We start from the raw sequence: 27,209 nt of genomic DNA, 5'->3' as shown, positions 1-27,209 counted from the left end.
AGCGTGGGCCACGGTGAGATTTTTTTTTAATTTTTTTTCCCACCCACTGCAATAGACTTTTGTGAGAGTGAGCAGCGGCGGTAGTCTGTGTGTTGTTTCAATCGAGGAGACGAGCAGAGAGAAGTTAAAACCATGAGTTCGATTTTATTGGGTAAGTTATAAGTTAGAGAATGTTATAATATTATTATGCTATATTAGTAACGAGGAGGAGCTAGTTTTTAAAGTATTTTAGTGCGTTTTAGCTACTATTGTTAGCTTGCAGGGCTAAGTTTCGGTGCAGGAGTGGGCCTTTTATATTTTATGTAATGATTCAAAATCAAATCTTTAGCTCTGTATAAACAGTCCTCTGCTGTCCTCTAGCAACCTTCTGTAGCTAGTGTTTTATTTAATTGATTTAACGTAACTAGTCGCTGAGATAAACCTGCTGGTTGTTCACCTTGTGTTTTAGGAATGCTGGGCTGCTCGCTGGTCCTGTCGGTCCAAGCCATGTATTCCTCCAGTGATGATGTTGTTGAGCTCACACCGTCCAACTTCAACAGGGAGGTGATCCAGAGTGACAGTCTGTGGCTGGTGGAGTTCTATGCTCCCTGGTGAGTTCATACAGATGTTCGCATTCGTTGATCACAATAAGGATGCAGCTGTAATCGTTTTTATAAGAAAGGATTTGTGGTTGAGTGACAGTCGCCTGTTTGAGGCATTTCCTTCCCTTTTAAACATTTACATATGAATCACAAACACAAAACGAGGCTTGTATGCAAAATTTGCTTTCCACTTTTTAGTTGTGAAGAGCACAACCCTAACAAGAAGATGAGGTGAACAAGTTTGTGTTTTCATCTGAAAGAACAATATAATACAACTGTTGAGTTGATTTTTGTCCTTTGTTGGCATTGAAAGTTTTAGAGCAGCACAATCTTAGAAATTGTCCTGATTATGACCCCCAATAAAAACAAAAGTTGAGGAAGATTCAGATTTTACAGGGTTTTGATGTATGAGTCTCAGAACAGTTTTTATTCATTTTGCTTTTCTGTGACTGTTACAAATACAGAGAGAAAAATGTTTAGTTTTGATTAATTTATTGAATGTGAAAAGAATAAGCAGATATTCAGTATCTGAACTACCATTAAGCTGTTATTGCTCACCCAAAAAACTTTGTCTGTTTCCATTCTTTTGCTGACCAGTTTGTTTGTCTCTAATTGCAGAAATTTATGGTCATTTGGTCAATCATTTGTTGTTGTTTTTTTTTTTTTCTTCCATTTTCTGTCATAGGTGTGGTCACTGTCAAAGTCTCGCTCCAGAGTGGAAGAAAGCAGCAACAGCCCTCAAGGTAATCAAACAGAGCCATCACGCATCATTTTTCTTCCTTCTGCATTTATTTTGAACAGACTAGACAAGTAGAGTTATACTGATATGTTTCCAAGAAAAAGAAGGACCTGGGTGATATATTTGTACCCAAAGCTTCAAAATTGGCAAGTCTGCTTCTTGTTGCAGCAGAATAACTGATACACAAAATGTTTCGTTCTAAAACCTCAATGGACTTCTCATAATGGCTCGGCAGCAGAAACCTTCTTCATAAACAAAAAGTTAATAACAATTAAGTTATTATGTGGCAAAGCTAAAGTTATGCTGTCAAATTAAAAATTAAATTGTCAGTATGCAGCACAGATTAACCATTCCCTTTATTTTTATCTGCTTGATACGGTAATGGTGAATTAACTTAAGCTCCAGATAAGTTTTCAGGTGGTTACATTTTGAGGTATACACAGTTACACACACAAACACACACCTTCTGATTTGATCAGTTTCACTTGAGAGCAAAAACATAAATGTAAAACTCAGGTTACTGCAGTTGAAACATTGTACTCTACTATGGTAATATAGCTGCAAATGAGATGCTAAAGATGTAGATAAAATTATGGCTTGCAGCTCATTTTTAAGTGCGGCTTTTTGTCAATACTTCTTTCTTTGCTTAACAAAACTCCTCCATGTAGAGTCACATAAAATGTTCATGTTTGACCTGCAAACATTGATGCTTTTAATTAGACTAAATGTAGTCTAATTACACTAACCATAGCCAATGTGTCTGTATCAATCTTTCAGGGTATTGTGAAGGTTGGGGCAGTAGATGCTGACCAGCACAAGTCATTGGGAGGCCAATATGGCGTCAGAGGGTTCCCCACCATCAAGGTCTTTGGAGCAAATAAAAATAAACCGGAGGAATACCAAGGTGAGTATTAGAAGTGCAATTTTTATTTGATGCTATCATAAAATGATTGGTGGCTGATTTAATAACCACATGTTTAAAGATGTATAATGCAATGAATAAATCTTTGATGCCACTAGGAGGACGCAGTAGTCAGGCGATTGTCGATGGAGCAATGAATGCTTTGAGAACGCTCGTCAAAGAGAGGCTGAGTGGAAAGTCTGGTGGCTCCAGCTACAACAAGCAGGTAAGTAAACCACTGGAACCCGTTGAAGCTTTTACTCTCTTAATGGAAGTGATGGAAATGAAAGCTTTTTACTTTCTGCTGCCTTCCAGCAGAGTAGCGGTGGCAGCAAGAAGGATGTGGTAGAGCTCACCGACGACAACTTTGATGAGACCGTCCTGAACAGTGACGACGTGTGGCTGGTGGAGTTTTTTGCCCCTTGGTGTGGACACTGCAAGAAGTAAGATTCAGTAGCTAACAGTCTTGTCTCATCAAACAAGATAAACCTTCTTACTAAGCAATATGTAGACCTTAAATCATTCAAGATTTGTTCTGCCACTAGAATAAAGCACAGATTTTTAGTTGCATTTTTCTAGAAGTTGTGAAATTTGTCAACTCCACAACTAGAAACCATGAGCCTGCACAAACATTTAATTCTAGGTGATTTATTATTATTTTTGTGTGTGTAACGGTCACTGTGTCCTCCTCCACAGCCTGGAGCCTGAGTGGGCAGCTGCAGCCACAGCTGTTAAGGAGCAAACCAAGGGCAAAGTTCGCCTTGGGGCTGTGGACGCTACCGTACATCAGGTTGTGTCCAGCCGCTATGGGGTGAGTAAAAACTCAATGCTGTCTCATCATTTCTCCAAATGCAAAACAGCCCTGATATTTGTGCAAAACAGGCCTGTGTATTCTCTACCAGTGCATCTCATTTCCAGTGGTTTTAGCTTTACATATACAGAGCTTTGGTCTGCTTGAAAAACAAAACATTAGTTTGAGGGAACAGTTATTTGGTTTGCATCTTTTCTCCAGTGTTGGATGCGGAGGTTAAATATCTTTATAAAGCGGCTTAATGAAGGATTGCTTGAGTTTCACATCTATAAGGAAAAGCAGAGGGAAGACTGCAATGTTCTGCTTTAAATATTTCAGCATCTAAAATCAGAGCCTTGGCTGTTCAGTGATCAACCGCAGATGTTTTGGTGCTGGTGATTTAGAGCTGCAAAATAATTGAAATATATCATTGGATACTAGGTGTATGAAATATCACAAACGTAATGGAGTGCTTTGATACAATATCTGGTGTTAAGCATTCACTGGATATTTATCTTCAGTGGCTGAAACTTAATAGTGTTAGCGTATTAGGAAAGAGAAAACTCAGGAAAATGTTTCCTGTGTTCTCTAAAAGAGATAAATACATTTTGCCAGTTTGTTGGTTTTTAAAAATATTTTTCTATAAAGAAAAAAACTGCTAAGATATTTAACCAAATAGTACATGCATATTGGTGATTCAGTCTTCTGTATTTGGTGGCTTAAACCTCTGTCCTGAAATCCCCAACATGGATGTTATGCTATATTTTTAAGCATAAAGCATAAACAATGGCTTTCCTTTTGTTTTTCACATCAGACAGCTGATACTGGTATTAAAGGAATGTTTTTGTATGTTTTAGGTCCGTGGATTTCCCTCAATCAAAATTTTCCGTAAAGGGGAGGAGCCTGAGGACTACCAAGGTGGCCGCACCCGAGGGGACATCATCGAGAAGGCCATGGATTTGTTCTCTAACAACGCTCCTGCTCCTGAGCTGGTGGAGGTCAGTGTGATCATCCACCATGTACTAATCACTTTGGTTGGTTGCTGTGGTATGACTGCTTCAGGTGTTGTACAATTAAAGCTAAACTATGACTAAAATAGAAGCTTTAATCAATGTTCATTCTGTCCTCAAGAAGCATTGGAATGAAAAAATATTGGTTTGTATTATTTAAAAAAAATTAAGGTTTTAAGATGTGTTAAAAGGATTTAAATATTTATTATTTTTTTTATGATTTTTGTTTTTTTAAATTAGTTGGTCTATGCATCCAGCAGTCCGTCAGTGTTTCTGGCCTAATATTTAAAACATTGATACTCTAGAGATTTTCTTTGTATTTTACAAATACACAGAAATGTAATAATTTAGCAAATTTAATTTGACAAAATGTTGATCTGAAAATGTGTAAAATCACATTTAAGAAATAAAAGACACTTATATGAACCCTGTTTTTTTACAGAAAATACTTTGAGTTTAAAATGAACTTTCTCTCTCAGATCCTTAATGAAGACGTCTTGAAGAAGACCTGTGAAGACAGTCAGCTGTGTATAATTGCCGTCCTTCCACACATCCTGGATACAGGTGCTGAAATGCGTCTTTCATGATAAAACGTTTTTTCCAAATTACATAAAAAATCTAAAACACAGATTTCATGCAGAAATCCTAATACCATTCTGCTGTTTCCAAACAGGTGCATCTGGTAGAAATGGTTATCTGGATGTGATGGTAAAGATGGCAGAAAAGTATAAGAAGAAGCTGTGGGGGTGAGGATTAATGCTACGGAATATTACTTTGTGTCAATCAAAGTTACAGTTTTCTGATCTTTTTTTTGTTTTATTTCCAGTTGGCTCTGGACAGAGGCAGGCGGTCAGATGGAGCTGGAGGCCTCTCTAGGAATCGGCGGATTCGGTTACCCGGCCATGGCCGCCATCAACGCACGCAAGATGAAATTCGCTCTCCTCAGAGGCTCCTTCAGTGAGACTGGCATACACGAGTTCCTCAGGTAGAGGGCGCACTTTTCCTGCTTTTCTAGTTTTCTTTAGTAAAAGAAAGCAAAAGGCAGACTAAATGGAGGACCTGGTGCCGCTGATGTTTTCAGGGAGCTTTCCGTGGGCCGAGGCTCCACCGCCACACTGGGAGGCGGAGTCATGCCAAAGATTAACGCTGTAGAAGCCTGGGATGGGAAAGATGGAGAGGTGAGTGTGGCTGCATCAATTTCCTAATGTGAGGCACTGATGCTCTAAAAGGAACATTATAAAGATGGGATTTTCAAATGAACAAGCCTAAACTTTAATATCTTAACAGAAAATAAAGTGGGTTTCATTTATTAACATTATTTAGAATAACACTAACGTTGTGTCTTAAAAAGAGCATTTTGAAATTGGCTTCTAATTGTGTTATCTGCAATTAGTCAACAGAATCATTAACTCAAATGTTTCAAACAAAATTCAGTTTTCATGCAGACTACTGTGTAGAGGGCTCCATGCTATCGCTGCAGTGTTCTCTATTAAGTACTGTTTGTTTGTTGAAACTGTAGGTCAGACAAAGCTGACCAAAGTGCCTGCTTTCATGTCCAATGACTTTTTTTTTTTGTTTGTTTATATAGCTTCAATTCACAACACATCATCTTGAGGCAATTTGCAAAAATATAGTCAGATTGTTAAATTTCAAAGGTTTAAAAGGTCTCAAGTTGGTTAGCATAATGGCATTTGGATACTAAGGGAACCACAACACAACTGCCTGCATAAAAAGCAGCTGAGGAGATGAAACACAGTGGGCTCTGATTAAAGATTAAAGCTCTGTTTGTTTGTTTTTTTATTTTGTTCTGGTACGTTTGCCTCACTAATTGGCTCTGAATTATCGTGTAGTAAAGTGCTGATGTTAATATCAAAATGAGCTAGATGAACTCAAAATACCTATATTTGATATGTGTGTCATTTAGTCTCTAACTGAACTGAAGCCTACTTTTTTTTTTTTAAATATTTGGCTGCATTAAATATTTTTTAACATGCTTAAAGTTGAACTTTAAAGTCTGAATAATGTGTAAAGTCCGTTATGTACATATGAGTGCAAACATTATTGCTGAACGTATAAAATAAATGGCTTTTGTGGAGGAAATTATTTACTGAAAAAATCTGTTGCTAAATTAATGAGTAGTTTTTTTTTGTTTTTCTAATGTAGCTTAACAATGATTGAGTGCAGTTATGATTTAGCTTTTGCTAAATCATAACATTTAAACATCCCTAGTTTTTTTTGTGTGTTTTTTTTTTTTTAGGTTTTCATCATTTATCTTTCAAAATCACCTGTGGTTAAAAGAAAATATTCCATTACAATAAAGCTGAATTCAGATTTGGACCACAACCCATCATTTATTATAACATTCCCTTTTTTTTTCTCCGTCATGTTCAGCTTCCTGTGGAGGAGGAATACGATCTCAGTGACATCGACCTGGATGAGGACTTTGAGAAGGACGAGTTATGAGTCCAAACGTAAGGATCGGACCCAGACTGATTTGGGTTTGGTCTTGTCTGGTCCTGTCCCCCGCCTCCCTCTTCCTGTGGACGAATGGGAGGCCATGCTGGCCAGTTACTGAAATACTCCAGAAAAGACGCATGAGAGTCACCTGCGGTTTTTCACACCATCTTGTCTGTCACTCAGGAGGGAGGGGAGTGTGTGCGCGTATGTTAGTCCCTGATGTGAACTCATTTTCACAAACCTGCTGAATGTTTAAGGCTGAATATTTATAAAGCTGCCGCTAGCTGAAGAGAGGAGGGGGGAGGTTCATTTAAGTTGTTTTTTTTTTCCAAATGCGACTCTCTCTCCCTTCTTCAGCTGCCTTAAAATTACTATTTTAAGATGTGAACTTGTGAAAGGTGATGATTCAACCTGACTTGGCATATTTTCCCTTTTTAAAAAAAAGAAAAACGGTGAATGAGACTCTGGGTGGGTTTGCGTCATGTTTGTCCAGGACAGGGGAGGGGGGAGAATCTGTGGGACGACTTGTGTAGATTTTCTTACACGACTTTATTTCAATTGTGTGAAAACAAAATGACATTTTTGTTACAAAAATAAAAAGGAATAAAAACAACCAGTCCCTGCCTCCTTATTCACATACAGTATACTCACAATATCCAAAAATACAAATAACTGAGCCATGCTATATCAAGGCATACAGAGCTTCGTAAGTATCTGTTATCTTAAACCACAATAAGCCACATTTGAATCAAATTCTAAGTCATTCAATTAGTTTCCTTTTGTAACATAATGGTAGCCATAACACTTTAAGCTTTGAATCCAGTCAATATAAACATATGGCACTTAAATTAAACAAAACGGCTAAATGGGAAAGAGTTTTGGGAAAAGCACAAAAATAATACTTTCAATTAAAAGAGCTCCAGAGAGAAGACACATCAATGTAAACAAGAGTGTTAGCTGAAAGAGGGAGGTAAGGAATGGTATAAAGCTGGATTTATGCGGTAGGTTTCCTCATGCAGCAAAGTAGGTTTCTCTGTCCTCAGAACTGGCGGGAGGTTCCCTGATCCGACTGCAGCAGTCTAACGATGGACGGGTCGCTTTTGGCACCTTTAATGAACTCCTCCAAAGACAATCTGCCTACAGAGCACAAACCGACAGGAAGCGCAATATGAGTTATCTAACGAACAAAAAAACCAAGCATCTGATCTTTCAGCATTGCAACACAATCACTTCTGCCCCAGTTACCGATATGTGTGAAATCCACAAAATTCTTTGAAAAAACACATCATGTTTACTTCCAGAAAGCTTTGTGCAATTTCTTACATGACTAATTTCATTCCACTCAGTTTAAAAATGGATTCAATACACGCCTCGTTTAAGCTTTCAAGAATATTAACTGTTTTCCTAAAACAAAACAAAAAATAACTTCATACTTACATCTACATACATTTTTGTTTTATCTAAACAAGCCACACAATTCCATTTAAAATCTGAATAGCGTTTAGCAAACTCTACGTTTACATTTGTGATGGTAGGTTAGAAAAAAGGTTTTTGTTCTCACATCACTATCAATCCACTGGTTGCCATGTAGATGGCATCAAATTGTTATGGAGATTTCAGTGACTCCAAAAAACTGTCCTCAGCTGCAATGAGCTTTCAAGATTTGTTTTTCATCCTTTAATATCCTGTTCATTGTTTATGCAGGCTAGATTATTACTTGTTTTGCTTTTTAGCCACCAGCAAAGAGAAACTGACCTCTCTGTCATGTCCCACTCATACTCAAAGGGAGTGGAAAGTTACAGCTTCCTGACTAGGAGTTTCTAAAAAGGATGTTTTGTAAATTATAGATAAAGAAATGCCTCAGTAACGTTTATTTTAAAAGTATTATTAGGAACACTAATAAATTAACAACTTTTCCAGGCAGAATTGTTTAAGAATTTGAATACAGGTTTAGTTTATCCCCACTGCTTCAGTTGCCTTTCTATGGAGAAGAAATGGCTGACAAACCCATCCAGGAAACTGATACTTCTCGTCCTGATTTTCCATACTTTTGTTCCCAGTTTTCTGTATTGTGTGGAGTAATTGTTGTTAGGCCCCCGTTTCATCAACCTGCTTGTGAGCCGGTCTGTAGTAAAAGCACTTCTCTCAAACTAAAAAAGCCCTCTGAGAGGAAGTTACTGCCACATATGGATGATGGCGCTGCAGCCATAATGTGACCTATGACTCTATGTGGCTGTAGGCGGATAATGAACTGTTTTCTTGACTAGGCACATTTTTAGTGGAAATAAAATGTGCTGTGAGAACTTCTGCTACAAAGATTATCTATGCAGGAAATGTGGGTGAGCTCTGCTAAAGTAAATACCCCTGTTGAAAACAGAGAGGCATTAACTTCCAAAAAAAGAAAACGAACTTAAGGGAAGGTTTACAACTTACAAAACTTTAGGTAATGCCATTAAATCAATAGTTGCTCTCTGGAAACAATTTTATAGGTTGTGTAGTAACTCTAAGAAGCTTCAGCTTTGAAGGATTTTTCTTCTTCGTGTCTGAGCCAAATGAGTGATGGAGTCTTATATGGACCCTGCAGTCTGATTATGTATTGCTCCAATTAATTCACAACAATATAATAGTGTATATTAATTCCTACTAATAAAGCACAAACTGACTTGATGGAGAAATAACTATTTGCAGAAGCATTTTCTATGTAGTGGAAACTTAAATTTGAGAATGCTGTTGAATCTACAATACTTTTGCAAGAATTAAGTTTTTTTTTTTTTTAATTGAGCAGACTGTAAAACAAACAAAAGAAATCAGATAACAGTGAGTAATAACAGTGAGAATCTGATTTTTGTTTAGTTGCGAGTTGCGGTTTTGTTGGTTTTGAATGCTGCGCTATTTTGCTAAGCAGTTTGGTAAGACTAAAGCCCAAAAACTGAAAGTGAAACAAATGAAATTCACCAAATAATTTTTTTTAATCATATTTTAAGATTTTAACTCCATGCCAGCCAATGTGCCATGTATTCTGGTCGGTGAGAAAAGAATATGTGTGTTCTTACAAGGCAAACAACTTATTTTCATTAAGGAGAAAATGCTGAGGAAAAATCAGTTATAGCATGAGTATGATAGACAAAACACACACACACACATACACACACACACATCACACCAGTCTTACCATCATTGTCAATGTCCATCTGTCTGAAGATTTTATCCGTTCTTTTCTCTGGCGTCGACTCATCCTCTGGCATCTTCATTACTGATGACACCATCTTGTAGATGGCCTGCAAATTAACATAATTAGGATTGCAGTTGTGTGTATGAGGACTTTTCTAATTATATCTTAAGTGGAAAAAATATCTATTCTTATGTGAGATTAACCTTACGCTTACTGACGCTCAAACCTGTTTCTGTTGCTCAGAGAACTAAATCTGTGGAGGATTCTCAGACAGATTTCTACAGTACAAAAAGCAGCTTCATGGTCCAACTTTGGTTTCCCTAAAAGAGCATGAGTATGCACTTCAGCATCATATACGGTAGTGACATACAAGACTAGTTTTACGAGGTCATTCGTTTTATATCCTCTGAAACTACCAGGCAAAGAAAAACTGCTTCCCCAGAAAACCTGGTAAGCCTGTACTTGGTAGATAGAGGTTTGTAGAGAATGGCAGCTAAGCATTTTTAGATTGGAAGGATATTTAGTCTTTCCAATAGAAAGTTAGTGTTTTCTCTTAACCTTAATTGTGAGAGATTAAAATGCGATAGATTTACACCGCAAGCCCTTTGTAAGGGCTTGCGGTGTTTACGAGGCACCAGATGATCTGTCAGTTGCCTCGTAAATGTGCGATATTTCTCGCTTACTTGTGCAGTCAGTGCTCTGACCCTTAAATGACTTGTGGCAAACTACAAGCAAGACTTCTTAAGGCTTTCCTTCAAAAATAGATTTCTTCTTGCCACTTTAGAATAAAGGTCAACTTTGTGTATTGCACAGTTCTTACATGTAAAAGTCAAATGAATTCCCTTTCCTGAGCTGTTTGTAACCTGCTAAAATATGAAACATTTTAAGAGGTGTACATACGTTTGAAGGACAATAAAATTACAAAGTGAAGAAGCTACGATACAGTTATTGGTTTTAGATTTATTCCAGAAAAGGCTTTTTTCCTCTTGATCGCCTTCACATTCTTAGAAACCCTCCTGCAAGCTGCAGGCTGTAATAAAGGAGGAGTAAGCTGTGAGTCTCTCTCAGCATCAGTGGAAATTGTTTAATTAAAACACCTTAGATATTAGAAATGCACACAACAAACAACCAAGAAGGGATTAAAAGTTTAGGGTAATTGATACTAAAGAACCAACTGGTTCTGACAGCCTCTATTGTCTTTCTCATCTATGGATGTAAAACCTTCCCTACTTCTTCACGCAATCTGACACATTTAACATGCAATCAATTATAATGCAGAACACGTTATCCTCACCTGAACTATCTCTAGCATTTCCGCCCGACTGATGTAACCGTTCCCGTCCAGATCATACATGCTGAAGGCCCAGCGCAGCTTCTGCTCCAGCCCGCCACGCGATGTCACACTCAAGGCTATGATGAACTCCCGGAAGTCAATGGTGGCGTCGCTGTTTGTGTCAAACGTGCGAAACACGTGCTCCGCAAACTTCGAGGCGTCGCCATACGGGAAGAAGTTGGCGTAGATCTTCTTGAACTCCTCCACTGTCAGGTGGCCGGTGGGACAGTCCTTCAGGAAACCTCTGTACCACTCCTGAAGCTCGTGGTCGGTGAACTCTGTGTTCTCCCTCAGGTCGTTCAGGACCTCAGGTCGCAGTTTACTGTTCTGCTTCCCCATGATGCAGCGCTCCGAGGCGGACGGCCGAGGTGGCGTTTCTACCTTCTCTTCTCGGTATCTCTACTCAAGCCGCACTACTGCTCCCCACGTCGAAGGCTGCTCCGCTTCCTCTGCTCCTGCAGGGGACCAACAAACCTCATTAACAACCTTGTGTGAATTTCATAAATGATTCATTGGATCAATTATTCTTCTCAGTTTTCAAAAGTGTTTCATTCTTAAACATGTGCTAAGTAATTCTTCTCAATCAAGCAGAAGAAGAAAAGGTGGATTGTTCAACAGCAAAACACCAGAGATTTCAACAACGTTGTCATTGGGAAAGTATTCTGCGTATGTTTGGGAGAGAATAAGTAAGTGTGTGTGTGTGTGTGTGTGTGTGTGGTTAGGGTTAATTTGTTAACCTTGCTCTCCACTGGAAAGGGGACAAGTATCCTGGGGGGCCATTGTAAATCCTAATAAAGCAACTTTGTAAAAGGTCAGGTTGACAGCCTGCTGTAGCCGAGAGAGAACCAGACGTTCACCTCGATAACAATCCCTTCCATCCTGGGAAAATGGGTAATCTAATTTAATTTAAGCAGGTGGAATTTATATACTGAATAAAAAGCAGACACAAATGATGGCTAAAAAGCATCTGACCACCTGGGCCTATTCACCTCTGGTTTCTGTGGTTTGTCCGAATTCAGCTCCCATGGTTACAGTATACTCTGCAAAAACAGTTTATTCATGTATGCAGGGGCATTCATGATTGGTGATATGATAAGACGCATTAATGCCGCGCATCCAGAACAAAATCTAATTTTTGAAAGTGACACCTTGCATGATGATGTAAAGATAAAGGTTTGTTTTGGTAAGCAAACACACAAAAAAAAGTAATCTGGCGAGAGGAATTTGTGAAGGCGGATTTGTTTTTATTCCAAATATAAGGGAATTGATTTTGTTTTATCAAACAAGAAAAAACACGATGGCCGCTTTGAATCTGACCTTGAAAACAACACACCAAAGAATGGTCAGAAAACCTTTTGAATACAGACGATTTTTACACGTTATCATGTTTCAAGCACAAACTCCAGTGTTCATGCTCTACTTACGTCTGAGTGTAAGAGAAGGACCAAATTTTAAACCCTTTATATTTTCTGATGATGGGTTGAAAAAATTTCTGCAACCGAGGATCGGACCGCCAGGGTCCCCTCCCTTGGCCGCCACCCATCACACAGTGCACCCAACCCCTTTGGCCCCTCCCACGGGTGGTGGGCCCATGGGAGGGGGGGCCCATGTTTCCTCTTCGGGCTGAGCCCGGCCGGGCTCCATGGGTAAAAGCCCGGCCACCAGACGCTCGCCATCGTGCCCCCCCTCCAGGCCTGGCTCCAGAGTGGGGCCCCGGTGACCCGCGTCCGGGCGAGGGAACACCAAGTCCAATGTTTTTACTCATCATTGGGGTCTTCGGGATTCCCCCGGAGGAGCTGGAAGAAGTGGCTGGGGAGAGGGAAGTCTGGGCCTCCCTTCTGAAGCTGCTACCCCCGCGACCCGACCTCGGATAAGCGGAAGAAGATGGATGGATGGATGGGTTGAAAAAATATTTAACCTTCAGATTTCTTTTTAAATAAACCAACCCTGCTTTAAACGTCTCTACATTATCTTTTTTATTCCTTTGCTTCCACTATGCTCTTAGTGAATATCCTCTGTGGTTTTTACAAAAATGGATTTCAACTGATATTAAAAATAAACACCTGTGGACTCTTTTCAGATTATTTTTAGTAGTTATGTAACTTCTTGTTGCAGTGCAACAATGCAACATCTTTTCAACATTGCAACATTGAAAAAATGTGAAATTTTTCATTCAATTTCACATTTTTAAAATTTGTATTTTAAAAAAATTATTATTTCCATTCTGCTTTGCAATTATACTATACTATGTAATGGTCCATCATATTTTATAAAGTACATAGAAATTGGTGGTTGTAACATGGCAAAGGGCTAATAGTACATATAGGCACTTTTTGGTTACTTGTAGTAAAAAAAAAAAAAAAAAAAAAGTAAATGTTTCCACGATACAAAACACGATTGATTGAACGGATTAGTAAAAACACAAAACCTCAGAGTAAAATTTAAGCAAATGGCATTTCTGCTAAAGTGTGGAGGCAAAAATTGATAAAACTGAGCTAATCTTTTACTTGTATCTGTTTAAGTGTGAGTGGGAAGGATGGAAAACAGGGGTGTGTGGGTGTAGGGAAGAATGGAAAAAGTATGACACATAGAAGAAAAACTATTTCCAGCCATACAGTATGAGTCGCTTTGCTAATACCAGAGGTTCTATTACATAATAACCTTTCTATATAACACCTCCACTGCTCCTTACTCCCTCTAATGATTTTTTTTTTTTTTGCTGAAAGATATTAGATCTCACCGCTCCGCTCTTTGCTGCCAGCAGACTGATTCTTTTTGAAGAACAGATGAAGACAGTGTGAATCTGAATGCACACATGCGCTGTCATTTCTTTTAATTGTCTCACAAGTTTAATTTCCTGCGCTTCTATGAACCAGAGTCACAATGTGACGAGAGAAGCAGATGTGAGAATTTGATCTTAACAATGCAGCAGGGGTTCTTAAATGAAAAAGGAATAGATAAGCACGTTTGCAAAGTGTTGCAGCTTCGATTTAAAGCACATGTCTCAGTCTTTAAGGCCTTTTCTGTTTAAGAAAAAAAAATCTCCTCATACCCTATTTTTTTCTTAATTTCTTTAGCTTCTCTCAGACTTACCAAGTCTGACATTAGACTTGGATTGCTTATTGTTACCAAGGCAAACAAAAGTTTTCCATCACACCATCCTTGTGGTCATTTCAGTTTAATTACAGTAGATGCTAGTAAAAGTGTTGCTGTAACCATAAAGTCTCCTCACAAGACCTTGAGCAGACTCCTGTCTGTGACTGTTGATTCAAAAGTTGTCCTGAAATCCTACTGAGCAACAAAGCAAATTTTGGTTTATGTTTTTTGTTTGATAACTAAAACAAGTTTTAAAAATATGATTAGACATCAATATTGAATTGTACTTTTTCTTTCATATCACTGAATGTTGCCCCTAGTGTTTGTTCCTGCTTTATTATCAACCTTCTTCAGTTCACAATGGAAGTTTATGAAAATGTTTTTTTTTTCTTTTAGGAAGATTATGATAAAGTACAATTTACCATGTTTATAAAAATAATCCCCAGTGCTTATTATTTTATCGTGTGTTAATTTTTGAATGCTTAACTTAGTGTTAAGTCAAGGAAAACTGAAGACAGACTCAGTGATTCTAAAATTGAGAACATAATGTCATTTCTGTCGATTTGGTGTTACCTAGACTGCAGCATAAACAACGCACTAGCCTGCGAGCCTGAGAGTATGACTTCCTCTCGCACATGCAACAGGATGAGGAAGCGGCAGAGAGTGGACTTTTCCAAGACAGCTCAGTGTGCAGGCTGAGCAGAAACAGACATAAATATGGGCGTTACTGTTTATCAGCACAAAGCCACATGAAACCCAGCAGGGCCCAAACTGGAAAACTGAAGTGTTTTACAGATACCAAGCTCGGAAATTAAACATTAACTTCCCAGAGGACGTCCTCATTGAAAAAGGGGTGTACTGTAGCAAAAATAATCTTAGGCAAACAACTTAATAGATTATTCTAACTCCCCTGCTTGCTTTTCTTTTTTTAACCTCCTGCAGGGGCGTTTTTTTCCCTTCTGCTTATAATTTGACATATGTTCGTCTGTTTTTGCTCTTACAGAGAAATGAAACAGAAAAGGCTGATAGATACAGACACTGTCCTCAATACATCCTTTTGCAGATGAAATCATACGCTGACTGTCATGGAAAACTGAAGTTTGTGACCGGACCTTGATATAGAGCAGCCCCTGGAGATTGCCTTTCTACGCTCTATGTTTGCAATTCTCCTCAATTACACAGCAACAGCCTCCCTCCCTGTCCCCAACCCCCATCTCTGGTCTGCATGGTCCACTATTTCCACTGGTTTGCCTTGCCTAATGAGGCTGCTTCACACATGCTCCAGAGCAGCATTTGCCCCCTTCCACGAGCCCCGTGTAGGCTTCCTGTAAACCCCTGGCCATTTTTCTTTACTGCTGTTTTCCATTTTTAGGCTCACCCTATTTTCTGTTTTAAGCTTTATGCACAAGGATGGAGAAAAAAGTGACCTAAAAGAGAGATGAGAAATTGTTCTAAATATATAAACTCTCTGATATGATTTACGCTGTGTTTAAATAACACTCTGAGTGTTTTGGAAGTGAGAAGATAAACTGGCTTTTTAATGTTCAAGCAGATCTCTTCTTCAAAGTGCTGCACAATGCAATTATTTCTTTAATTGTCTTCGAAGGAGAAAAAGACTGGGCTGTAAGTTAGCCACTTGGACCATCTTACCGCGATGTGCAGAGTGTGAAAATGAGAAAACTGAGCCTCCAGAAAATTCTCGCTTCCAGCCCTGCCTCTCTTTACCTGTGTCAGTGAAAATCGGGCAGGGGATCAGGGTGATGTCCCCTGACACACACCGGTAGTCAAGGCAACAGAATAGTAAAACCAAATACGGTACATTGGTACTAAAGAAAACAAAGCATGTTTTCAGCAAGTGTGCTTTTAAAATGTTCAACTTTAAGAGCTGCCAAATTGGAAGTGGACCCTTTGTTCTGCTTCCATTTGTTCCAGCTTTGTCCTTTTTTTTTCCTTTATCAAAACTAACATTTTAGGCAACATTTACAGCTGCCATTTTTAGTTTTAAAATGTCAAATGAATACATTTTGAATGTATTGACTTCATAAACATCTGAATGTAAGGAACTTACATTTTAGTTTGTAAATTTCAACATTTCAAGCCAGATTTAACCTGTGCAGTACACATGTAACCAAGAATTCACTGAGACCAGGATGCAAAAAATGGTCTTAAACACAAGTCATACTCAAATGAAAGCAAACCTTTTTAAATATTATCATTATTACCAGTCTACCATCAAGTGTACAAAAAAATCTAAACAAATTCTACATGGTCTGTCTATTATAAACACAAACAAAGGCAAAATGGACAAGCTGAGTTTGTAAAACTATCCATGCTCTTGCTGTTTCCATGGGAGTTCACAGGGAAAGTAGCAACCAGGTTGTGCTAATTGAATGCACTGATTCCTTCGTGTGGATTCAGGTCATCAGGAAGTGTGACCAACTCTATTATGGTAGCTGGAGCATCCAGAGCATCCAGTTGTGTGTTAATACAATTATAATGTGAAAAGACATCAACAATGACCTTAGAGAAGTAGCTGTTGCTACTCATCAATCTGGGAAGGGTTTCCAGACTTTTTCTAAACAATGCCATGCCCATCATTTTAGTTGTCTGGAAGATGAATCCTCTTTTGAAAAAGAGGACAGCATAACTTAGGTTTCCAAAGTTGCATTTGGGGAAATAATAAGGAATAACAAGACTTCATCGTGTCCATAGTGGCAGCTGTGTGTTTGTGTGGGGTTTTGCGCAGCACCGAGGTGGATACGTCATGGTTTGGACTTGTCTTGCAACCCAACAACATGGGCATCTTGCAGTTATTAAGTTGACCATAAACTTCTTTATATGCCAAATATTTTATGGAGTCAAATGTGAGGCCATCTGTTTAGCAGCAGGAGCTCGGCCAAAATCAGGTCATGCAACCAGAAAAGCAACTTTCGCTGAGAAACAGTGAAAGTCCTGTAGAATAAATGACAACTTAGGGCCACTGATGCTAGAAGCTGGTAAATAGCAGATCTATTTAAGTTGGGTGCACGTTGATTTCACTATTAGACACAAAGAAGTGTCTGCAAGGACAATATATATTTTTACCATTTTACTATAATAAAAGAAAAGATGGAGCTAGTGAAGCCATATTGCTTTTTATGTCAAATTGCGTTTTTCTCAGTCTATTGAGGAGGAAGAAACTGTATTATTACTGTTATTCAATTTATTTTTAATTGTTTAGGCACATTAAAAGCCATTCACTACATTTTTAAATATTTTTGCGTGGTTGTGTCAATATTTGGGATGAACTCTCCTCTCTGTGACATCGAGAGTCTGAATAAACTTTTCAGAGGAGGTGTGATGTGATGTGTGCGAGTCCAGAATGGGTGTTGTCCGTCTGTAAAAACCCGCCTCTGTCGGGTCTTGGCTTGCATCAGAAGTCCAACTGACCAGACTGTGACACACTAGACGTTACAGTAGAAAAATAACACATTAAACTCAACTAAAACTTACCTCTTTACAGGTTTGGCTCCTGGTTAGAAGACGGTCCACTTTATTCAGCTCCACTTTCCCACTTTATTCCGTGGCAGGCAGCCTAACTTGCGCGTCAACTTATAGCGGTTTAAAGAAAAAAGCAAAAAGCCAAAAAAAAAATATACGATGCTCCACTGACTCTGAGCGGCCTCAAGTGAAAGTAACAAAGAAAATCCGTGTTTGATCTGCATGGACTTGAACGTCTCTGCTCAAGCTCGGTCTCGGCAGTTTGAAGTGGCTTTATCATTTAGTGGAAGATGTGGCGCACACACACAGCTCGGTTTTCATCCGACTCCACCAAATCAACTCAAAAGGGTTTTTTTTTTTTCTTTCAGAAAACAATTAAAAACCGATTCCCAATGGCTGCTGGAACGGTGTAAATATTTTACAACACATAGAAGCCTCATAAAATAGCAAACAGAGAAAAACTCCTGCTCGAAGCCCATCGGATGTGGAGGAAAATATTTACAATTTATCAATGTTGCTCCTAGACGCCCCCGCGCGCTGAATGGATCCGCCCAAACTCGCTGCTTCCACACCGCCAGAAACACACACACACACACACACTGTGGAAAAATATCTCTGAGGACTATTATTAGCGCAATATCTAAAATAAACTGTACGCATTTCAGGGCAAAATCGTGACAGTTACGCAAACGTTGCACAAGTGCACCAAAGATGGGAGTTATAATAAAACATGGGAATATGTTCTTCACTTGTCGCTCGGTCTGTACAGTTCTGTCAGAAGTAGTGGGAAGTTGACAATGTACAGCATTTGATAACCAGTTCCTAGTTTTCAAACATTTACAATCAGCTTCTCATATTTGATCAGACATGTCCATCTCCATAAATTCATGTGTCACATGACAATAAACGTATTTCAGTAGTTCAGCTCAAAAAGTGGAACTCATACAGATTATTACACATGAAGTAGGCTACTATATTTCAAGCTCTAATTTTTCTTAGCGTACAGCCGAGAAAAACGTAGAGTTTATTTTGTCAGAAAATTAAAAATATTTGGAATAAGAAGTCAATGACAAAGTTAGTTTTATATATAAATGTGATTTGATGGACTAAACTGACTTCACAGCCATACATTGCACAGTCTAATAATATCAAAGAAAAATTTAGTGGAAGGGAAAAGTCTGGTAAAAAAAAATGAAATGCACAAATAGGAGGGATGAAAACAGCTTTGATGGTGTTGTGAAGCAAAGTCATTGCTGACTTTGAGACTTCAGCTGAAGTCAGAGCTGCAATAGCCTTCAAACACATTTCTGCTTTTAAACCACTCCTAAACCAGGGACGGCATCAGAAACATCTCATTATGGCTAAAGAAATAAATGGCCAGACTTTTGCTCAGTGATTGAAAATCCTCTTTTTAAAACATTAAAGTATATTTTTCATTTCATTTGGAGATTAAGCTCCCAGAGTCAGGAGCTTTAAGCGGACGGAGCGGCACACGATTCACATGATGTTTCCTCAAGGTTTGGGGATCCATGTCATCAGCCAGTATTTGACTTTAACTGTTTAAACTTACTCATGAAAATAAACTACTCTTCTAATGCTATTCTAATTTATTATAAGCCTTCTTTCAGGGCTTTTCTCTTGATCCTCCATCAGAAACTTCTCTGGTGACACTGCAGGCAGGATGGTGTGTATGTCAGCGGTACAGTGGGTGGATAAATAATTAACCATGAGTGTATGTATGGGGGTGTGTATGCGTGTGTGTACAACCTGCTGAAGCCTGACACCTGTTTCTGTAAGCACATAGAGTGTTTATCTAGACCAGAGCATGAGTACTATACAGATGGAGGAGGGGATCCGAGGTGGTAATAAACGCCTGAAGTTGCTTTTGTTGCTGCACCCAGTTTGACACCTGATATTGACAGTCTGGTATTGCTAAAATAATGTTTAAAATTAAATATTCTCCTAAGGACAAAGGGGATGCGGTTGCTGATCAGGAGCCTGTAGATGTGCATTAACAAAATCCAAAAAAATAATAACATCAGCAGTTACTGTGGACAAGTATAAATGTCCAAGTCTATAATCACAATTAGATTAAATAAAAAAAAAAGAACAAATTCATTACTTTCTAAAAGCATGGCATTGTAAAGAGAATGTCATGTTGACCTCTGGAAATAGGTCAACATGACTAACTTAACCCTCCTTTTTTGTTACCCGCCAGCAATAATGTTCCTGGGTCAGTTTGACCTGTGGAGTGTTTAATCATGCAATAGTGTCAGAAACCAAAAATATCCTCCAAAACATTTTTGTATCTGATTATTACCTCCAACACTAACAATTTCAATCAATATTTGTGCAATGATGGGTTTTTTTATTTCTCACAATTTACTAATTTACTCATTAGTACACATGAAGTGTACTAATGACTAATGTACTAAAAAAAAACCAGCAGACAAAAAAAACAATAATTATCCTTGAAATAGATTTTTTGCATATTACATTTTGAATTTTTTTCAAGGGGTGATCTTTATAACTGAACTTGAGACACGTATTTTGTTCTGGGTCAAATTGACCCACTGATTAAAATCAAGACAAATGAGTCATGCAGAGAGTATTTTTGTTTTCCTCCTCTTCTGCTGAGTGTCCACTCAGTGTGGGTGGAGTTTACCCACGGGAACAGAAGAGGTTCCAGTTAAAAGCTGTATGAACACCTACTTTCTTGCAGTTTCCCAGTGAAGTAAAGAGAATAGTGAGAAAGTGGGCTTGTGTCCGTGCACGTGTGCATGTATGTGTGTGGTGTGGTGAGTGTGTGTGTGGTGAAATATGGTTCATAGCTGCAAGGAAACATATAGAATTGGATATTTAAAAAAAAAAATGTTACCCTTCAACTTGTCTGCTGGGTCAAATTGACCTGAACAGTATCTATGTAATATGTAGACGCAGGGGGAGTTACAAATGTGTAAAATGAATACATTTTCAATTTATATATAGAGTGCACCTATTAAGACAAACAGAAAAAGTTTTGTGCAAAAAAATACTTTCAACTATTTAAAAAAAAAAATTCTACTTTAAAATGGGTCAATTTGACCCAGAACATAATAGGAGGGTTAAAAAAATGTTAGTCAACTTAAAAAACAATTTTTGCTACTTTGTTACGTGTAGCCAAATTAGGTTTATCAAACTTAATTTATTTACATTTGTTTAACATGATAATTTCCATCCATCCATTATCTTACACTCTTATTCCTAGTGGGGTCACTAGGAGTGCTGGTGCTTATTTCCAGAGGTCAGCATAACAACTTAATATATTTACTTGGGTAAACTAAATTTGATTACCTGTAACAAATGAAGTCTCTCTTTTTTTTTTAAAACTGGATCACCTGCTTTCTGTCTGTAATCTGAATCTTGACCAAAATTAAAGCATCCAGGAAATACAAAATCAATGTTGCACCAAGAGTTGGAAAAATAAAATCCTTCCCTAGATGAGAGAGTGATGAAGTCATGTAGAAAATTATTACTTTAAGATATTAGTCCTACATAAAATAATAAAGTGACTAGTTTATTCTATTTCATTCTGTCCTATATTATTAAATTATGAAGTGTACTTATCACTCAAAGCTTTTAAATTCATGTTTGTTTAATGAATAACGGTGCTGATGAAATTGATGTCACTGAAATTCAGTGTAAATTAAGCCCTGCAAGTTAAAATGGTTAATGACAGAATAATCAGCTTTAAAACGCATGATACAGTAAACTCAAACGCACATTAAAACACAAGCTACACACATACAAAAAAAAAGTTATGATGAAATACTAAACTAAAGAGTGCATATCAGTGACGATGTGTTCGTCCAGTAGAGGGCACTAGTTGCTCTCCATTCTGCTTTAAGGCAATTATTACTGGATATTAAGTAGGTCACATTTGAAGCTCGTCTGATAGGTGGGCTTCATGGGACGAGTGAAGCTGAGGCTGGCTTAGACCCGGGGAGGTCATGGGGACAGTTTCCCTCCAGCCAATTATAAAGAAGTTTACCTTGTTAGGATGTAGTGGTGCCATGCTGTGACATACCATCTTATTGATCACTAATAGTTTGTTACATCACCTTTTTACCCCCCTTCCCCCCCCAAAAAAAAGAAAAAAAAAACTTTCAGAAATTCACATTAACAGGTACATTAACAACATTTCTAAAGTAATGGACATTTTTTTATTTTTTTGCCAAAAAGTGATTTTCAGAAGATGACAATATAATAATAATAATAATAATAATAATAATAATAATAACAATAATATCTACATACTGCACTGTTTTACATTCAATGTGTTTTTGTTTTGATTAAATCTCTAAATGCCTCATTATTAAATTCTTTGTACATCTTTATACATCTCTCTGACCCTTTGTCCTTCGTCTGGGACAGTAAAGTAAATTTACTCTTCCGCTTCATTTTCAACAAGACCTTGGATAGTTATTGAACTGACTATCTTTACATTAAACAGACTGCAGGGCATTGCCCCCATCTTTAGTTACAACAGATGATTCTGCTGGATTCACGATTTAACTTGACTGTGGTGTGATAGTGTCTCTTTAAACGCTTTTGACAGCTTTGCAGACATACAGGTATTATGTTAATGTAATACCAACATTAGAAGAACACAAAGCTGTGTGAGCTTATGCGACAGCAATAAAATATGAATATGTTTGAAGCCTTTTTACACATTTTAAAGGGGTTCAGGTGAGTGTAAAGGGTACTCTAATCACTTGTGTCTGATCCAAGGCCCACTGGTGATGACTGGTGCACCAGTTTAACTCTACCAGTGCAAACAGTAGAAATGTCCTGAAGGTATTTGGTGAAACACCCATAATACAAATACCTTAAACATTTAGCAACTACAGATCTTTATAAAAAAGTTTTTGGGGAAAAAAATACCAAACAAGACTTTTGGCTGGCAGTGGAGAAATAATCAATTTATCTACATTTTTACTGCTTTAATTAACTTTTTTTCTCAGGGTAAAGGCTCTCTTAAAAATCCAGATTTGTTCAATTTAAGGTAGAAAGTGAAATTATATAATTAGGGTTCAAACAGTAGAATTATTTGATGCTGATAAGCGACATAAAACTTTCACCTATCTTATCACAATTGCTCTTCTGCACTTTTTATTGCACTCGATCACTGCACTGTTACAAGTCTGCAAATAAAGCTGTTCATGAGAACGGGACAAAAAAAGTTCTAAAATTGTTGATTAAATTTAAACGTTATCCGTAATGACACATTACAATGATTAGATGTACCAGGAAGTAAAATTTACAATTCTAAAACTGGACAACAACCTCTCTTTCCATCTAGTTAAATGAGCTCTTTAAAATGGTTAATTATGGGATATTTTATCCCATATGAATGTTATGAATGAACTTTGACCTCCTTCTGTGGAAAGGTTGTATCAGAGCAGTCATGTCTGGTTTAAAGTGTCTATCATCTGTTGATAAAGCAGGAGGACAATATGGTGAACCAGTTTATGACACGGTGATACCCGGTGCATGACTTCATTTTGTCTGGACTTTCAGCCAATGTTTGCTCAACCTGATTGACTAATAGGTGAGCAAACTGCAGGAGAAAGCAGCATGAAGTGATGCAGAATACTTGCCTCTGGTGATTTATGAAGCTTTCATTGTGTCGTTTCTTTGAGATGCATCTTCATCTAACAGCTAACATCACTTTAAAAATTGGATCCAACGTTGCTCTTAGATATTCCAGCAAAAGTGAAAGAACAGGAACAATTTTCTGTCTGAAAGGATATGCCTACTAACAACTGAATGAAAGAATAAATATGGCAAACAGGAAAAGACAACAGAACTTAGAGAGAAAGCATCAATCAAAGTCAGCTTTAGTGTCACCTGGCTAGAGACACACGGACAAATTGAAATTTTGCTCCTCATGGAGTCACAGAGCAACACACATCTAAAAGAAAAAACTAGAACAAAAAATGCACTGGTGTTCCCAACATAGCAAGGCATACCGATTTATCTTCTTCATTTAAGACAAAAACATGTCATGTCTTGCTACTTTTACTAAAAGAAATAAAAAAAATCTTAGTTGTGCCCCCCTGAAACTATTACTGGCCTTATCCGGCCACCCCTATGAACATACCCGTATATATATATATATATATATATATGTTTTAGATGACACAGTTGAACTTCCTCCCATGGTGGATGAGACTGATTGTGGCTCAGAGGTGTCACAGCGTCCCAGCAGGCAGAAGACATTATGGGATGGGAGGGTGGGGTATGTATGTGGAAGATAACATGAACAGTAATTATTTTTGATATGGAGGGGATGAGTTTCTGTCCTCGATGAACGGAGTGGAGGAGTGCCACAAGGCAAAACTTAAATAAATAAATAAGTGTTATCAGTGGCTTTTGATGGACTGGTAGCCTCTCCAGGGTTTATACTGTCTCTTGCTCAACAACCGCTGGGGACATGACCCTACAATGGCAAACGGGTATGGACAGATGAATAGATGGACACATGTTAGCTGTCAGTTGTTTAATTGCATTTGTCGAACTGTATAGATAAACTTATAACAATTTTAATTGTAAATTCAATAAAATATGTATTTTGGTTTTTTGACCAAATTGCTTCACTGAGGGACAACTACTATTAATTTCCATGTAGGCATTTTCAAGACATAGATTCGGTCAAAAAACAGGATATTAGTATAATTGTTATATGTAGAAATATTTCACATAAGATATGTTTCCTTATTTGGTTCAACCCACTACATTTTTGCACCAAATTCTAATCAGTCGGTTTCCTAATAAATCTCTTCTAATTACGCACTGGAGGAGGTAAACACGTGGACAGTTCGGATATAAATCTGCAATTGAATCATGCTGAGACTCTAGTTTGAAATAGGAGTTTTCAGAGCTCTTTGTAAAACCACTGAGAGCAACAAGCTGTTCTGCAGGTTGAGAAATGTGACTAAGAAGTCTCGAGATAAGCCCTGATTACACAGAGAAAAGCACACAGCTGATAACCCTAAAACTACTGTCTTTCACAAATCCTCATGTCATGTTCCATCTGAAAATATCACAATCAGGAGACTGATGTATTTTATGCTTAAAAATACAAAGAAAATAATTGCTAAAAATGACTGGTTTAAATTCCAGTGTTTCCAGCTGATTAAAGCGCTGACCTTTGAACTTAATAACTGATTAGGTAAGAGCTCCCATCGCTGCCAGGCAGGTTTTCTGCAAGTTTTCTTTTTTGGTATCGCAAACTAATTTCATCATATAGTTATTTTTTATGGTTATAAATAATTTCCTAATGCTTGTTTTGTCTCTCAGCTCTTCCATTTTAATTTTCTACTTATTTTATTTGTCATCTGGAGCTGCTGCCAGATTTCACAAGCTGATTGCAAAAGATGTGAGCAAATAGAAAGGCTGTTTATAAAATCCCTTTGCTCTGATAAAAAAAAAAAAAGCAGGAGCAAATAGCAGATTCACTGCAGCCTTTGAAATCACATTTGATGAAAATAGGTGTTTACGGAAAATGAATACAGTGTTTCTGTGTAAAATATTGCAATATTAATACAAAGTTAATACCATTATTTTAGAACATCGTTACAGATTTCCTCTACTTCTGCTTTTTGTCACTCTTAAACATTTATTGAACTATTTGTGTTGTTATACAATATTCATTCACCAAGGGGTTTTTTTGTTTGTTTGTTTTTTTTTTTAAGGGAAATTGTAAAATTTATGATCTGATCAGTTTCATCAAAGTAGCTCCAGACATGGACATCCATCATGTTTGGCTAGAAGTCTGATGCTCTCAGCTTGTGAAATGATGTCATGTTTTATGTCAGATGAACTGAGATAGACAAACAGCAAAAAAAATGCTCTTTGTCTCATCAGTCCACAGAATATTTTCCAAAGTTTTGGAGATCATTTTTTTGTGTGTGTGCAAATTTCAGACAGACTTTGTGTTCTTTTCAGTCAGCAGTCACTTTTGCCGCTTTACTTGTATGGGCACAAATTCCACTATGAAGGTATTTCAGAGAAGGCACTTGCATATTTTCGCATAACTATTTACCTGCAGAGTCGGACCCAGTCCTGTTTCCTTTTGACACTTGTGGTTTTTCTCAATCCCAAACTGTTCTTCATTTACTAGGGCCAATCCAAGCCTCAGTCAGTTCAACTGAACTCAATTCGGGTCAGCAGAGAAAAAAAAATTGATTGTGAATCCATAGTCATGTCTCATAAACAAACTTGTTTACAAAAAATATGCAGCCCTTGATAAAAAAAAAAATTATAATCTGTTCGTTATAATGTAAATGCTTTGAGCAAGTTTAGGATATATATCAGAGAAAAGACTATGTTCTCTCAGAACAATCAGTAGGAGTAGTAAACAGGCCTGCACAACATTAGAATATCATCCACATTGTGAATTCCCAACAGAGGAGAGCGTATTGCTCACTGAATAATTTATCCAGTAAGCAGCATTAGTCTTAGGCACAGTCCTAGCTAAAGAGAAAAGTACATCCTCTTTCTAATATAGGGTTCATGTATCAGGACATGATAAACCTGTCAGTGTTAAGTGTGCAGTACCTTACACCACACTTTCCACACCACAATTCTATTTATCAGCCTTTGCAGTTTATCTATCTATAGCGTACAAGGCTGTGTTAACACCAAAGCAATGTAAAAAGACATCAGAGAAGCAACTGTTGCTGCCATTCTAATGGAGAAGCAACATAAGATATTTTCCAAACACACTGAGGCAGATCATCCTGCAGTGATTATTCACCTGATGTAGAAACTTTTAAGCACAGTTGCTAATTTCCCCAGGCAGTCCAATATCAGCCTGTACAAGAACTGCAATTAAGAGCTTCCTCTCACTGCAAAGACAATTACAAAATTGCTTGGATTTGCAAACCTGCATCAGAATGAAAAACAAGCCTTTTGCTGGTGGGAAAGCAAATGTGAGCACATCTGTTTGGAAATTCAGAGAGCAGATGAAACGTTATAAAATAGAAGTTTCTCCACAACAATGTCAGAGTTAGTCATACAAAATAACCCAACACATTTTTTAGTTATTGCTGCTGAAATGGGATTTAATAAGTAATTGAGTCATGAGGTTCTTTCTCTGTTACACACTATTTTTACCTTATTGTGTCCTGATAGAGTAAAATCCCAGATTTAAAAGTCTTTCTTGTTTTTCTCCCTTTGACAGTTTGCTATTAAGAACTAATTTTATTAGAAAAAAATCCTCTTTGTTTATAAATACTGAACATTTGTTCTGCTAAAGGCTAAAAATGTAGTATTTAGTGAAGACTGTGACTGCAGCCACTGCATCACTCTTTTATACAGAGATCAAAATGCAACTCATCATTGCATAACATTCAGTTTCAGAAACAGAAGAAAAGTTACAAAAAGAACTAAAAGTAGTAAAGAACTCGGTGATATCTCAAACATTTTGTGGGCATTTGAAGTGTGTATTATAAGACGGAATGAAAGGAACAACTTAACAGTTTTGTAAAAAAAGCTGACACAAATAAAACTGTCGTCCCAAATTCTAACAGCAAATCGATGCATGCTCGGACTTCTGGATATTTGTTGATCAAAGTCTCAAAGTCCATCTTCTTACCCCCAAAAAA

The 27,209-nt window shown here is 37.6% G+C and overlaps 2 protein-coding genes across 3 annotated transcripts; one reads left to right on the top strand and one right to left on the bottom strand.

Moving 5' to 3' along the window:
* pdia6 (protein disulfide isomerase family A, member 6) lies at positions 1-7,091 on the top strand. Of its 2 annotated transcripts, none has more exons than XM_028040545.1 (13): positions 1-151; positions 449-590; positions 1,267-1,324; positions 2,098-2,224; positions 2,341-2,447; positions 2,540-2,664; positions 2,918-3,032; positions 3,869-4,009; positions 4,501-4,585; positions 4,695-4,767; positions 4,848-5,006; positions 5,103-5,199; positions 6,413-7,091. In XM_028040545.1, the coding sequence occupies exons 1-13, from the start codon at positions 133-135 to the stop codon at positions 6,482-6,484; spliced, it is 1,320 nt and encodes a 439-aa protein (XP_027896346.1). In that variant the 5' UTR covers positions 1-132; the 3' UTR covers positions 6,485-7,091. The 2 variants fall into 2 exon arrangements, with proteins under 2 accessions (XP_027896346.1, XP_027896345.1); XM_028040544.1 differs by having other exon boundaries at positions 2,537-2,664.
* hpcal1 (hippocalcin-like 1) lies at positions 7,009-17,953 on the bottom strand. The gene is made up of 4 exons (XM_028040546.1): positions 17,572-17,953; positions 10,945-11,438; positions 9,651-9,756; positions 7,009-7,615 (listed from the first exon to the last, which is right to left on the bottom strand). The coding sequence occupies exons 2-4, from the start codon at positions 11,320-11,322 to the stop codon at positions 7,518-7,520; spliced, it is 582 nt and encodes a 193-aa protein (XP_027896347.1). The 5' UTR covers positions 11,323-11,438; positions 17,572-17,953; the 3' UTR covers positions 7,009-7,517.
* Positions 17,954-27,209: the final 9,256 nt, after the last annotated feature.

This window comes from Xiphophorus couchianus, chromosome 15 (genome assembly GCF_001444195.1).
Source record: "Xiphophorus couchianus chromosome 15, X_couchianus-1.0, whole genome shotgun sequence".
In the NCBI taxonomy this organism is placed as follows: Eukaryota; Metazoa; Chordata; class Actinopteri; order Cyprinodontiformes; family Poeciliidae; genus Xiphophorus; species Xiphophorus couchianus.
This window is presented reverse-complemented; position numbering and strand designations above follow the sequence as displayed.

Coding starts and splice junctions, on each gene's coding strand:
- pdia6 (XM_028040544.1), top strand. Junction 2,225..2,340: donor TAAACCGGAGGAATACCAAG/GTGAGTATTAGA, acceptor TGATGCCACTAG/GAGGACGCAGTAGTCAGGCG. Junction 4,586..4,694: donor TCCACACATCCTGGATACAG/GTGCTGAAATGC, acceptor GTTTCCAAACAG/GTGCATCTGGTAGAAATGGT.
- hpcal1 (XM_028040546.1), bottom strand. CDS start 11,322: ATGGGGAAGCAGAACAGTAAACTGCGACCTGAGGTCCTGAACGACCTG. Junction 9,757..10,944: donor AAATGCTAGAGATAGTTCAG/GTGAGGATAACG, acceptor GTTAATTTGCAG/GCCATCTACAAGATGGTGTC. Junction 7,616..9,650: donor GATGGACATTGACAATGATG/GTAAGACTGGTG, acceptor TGTGCTCTGTAG/GCAGATTGTCTTTGGAGGAG.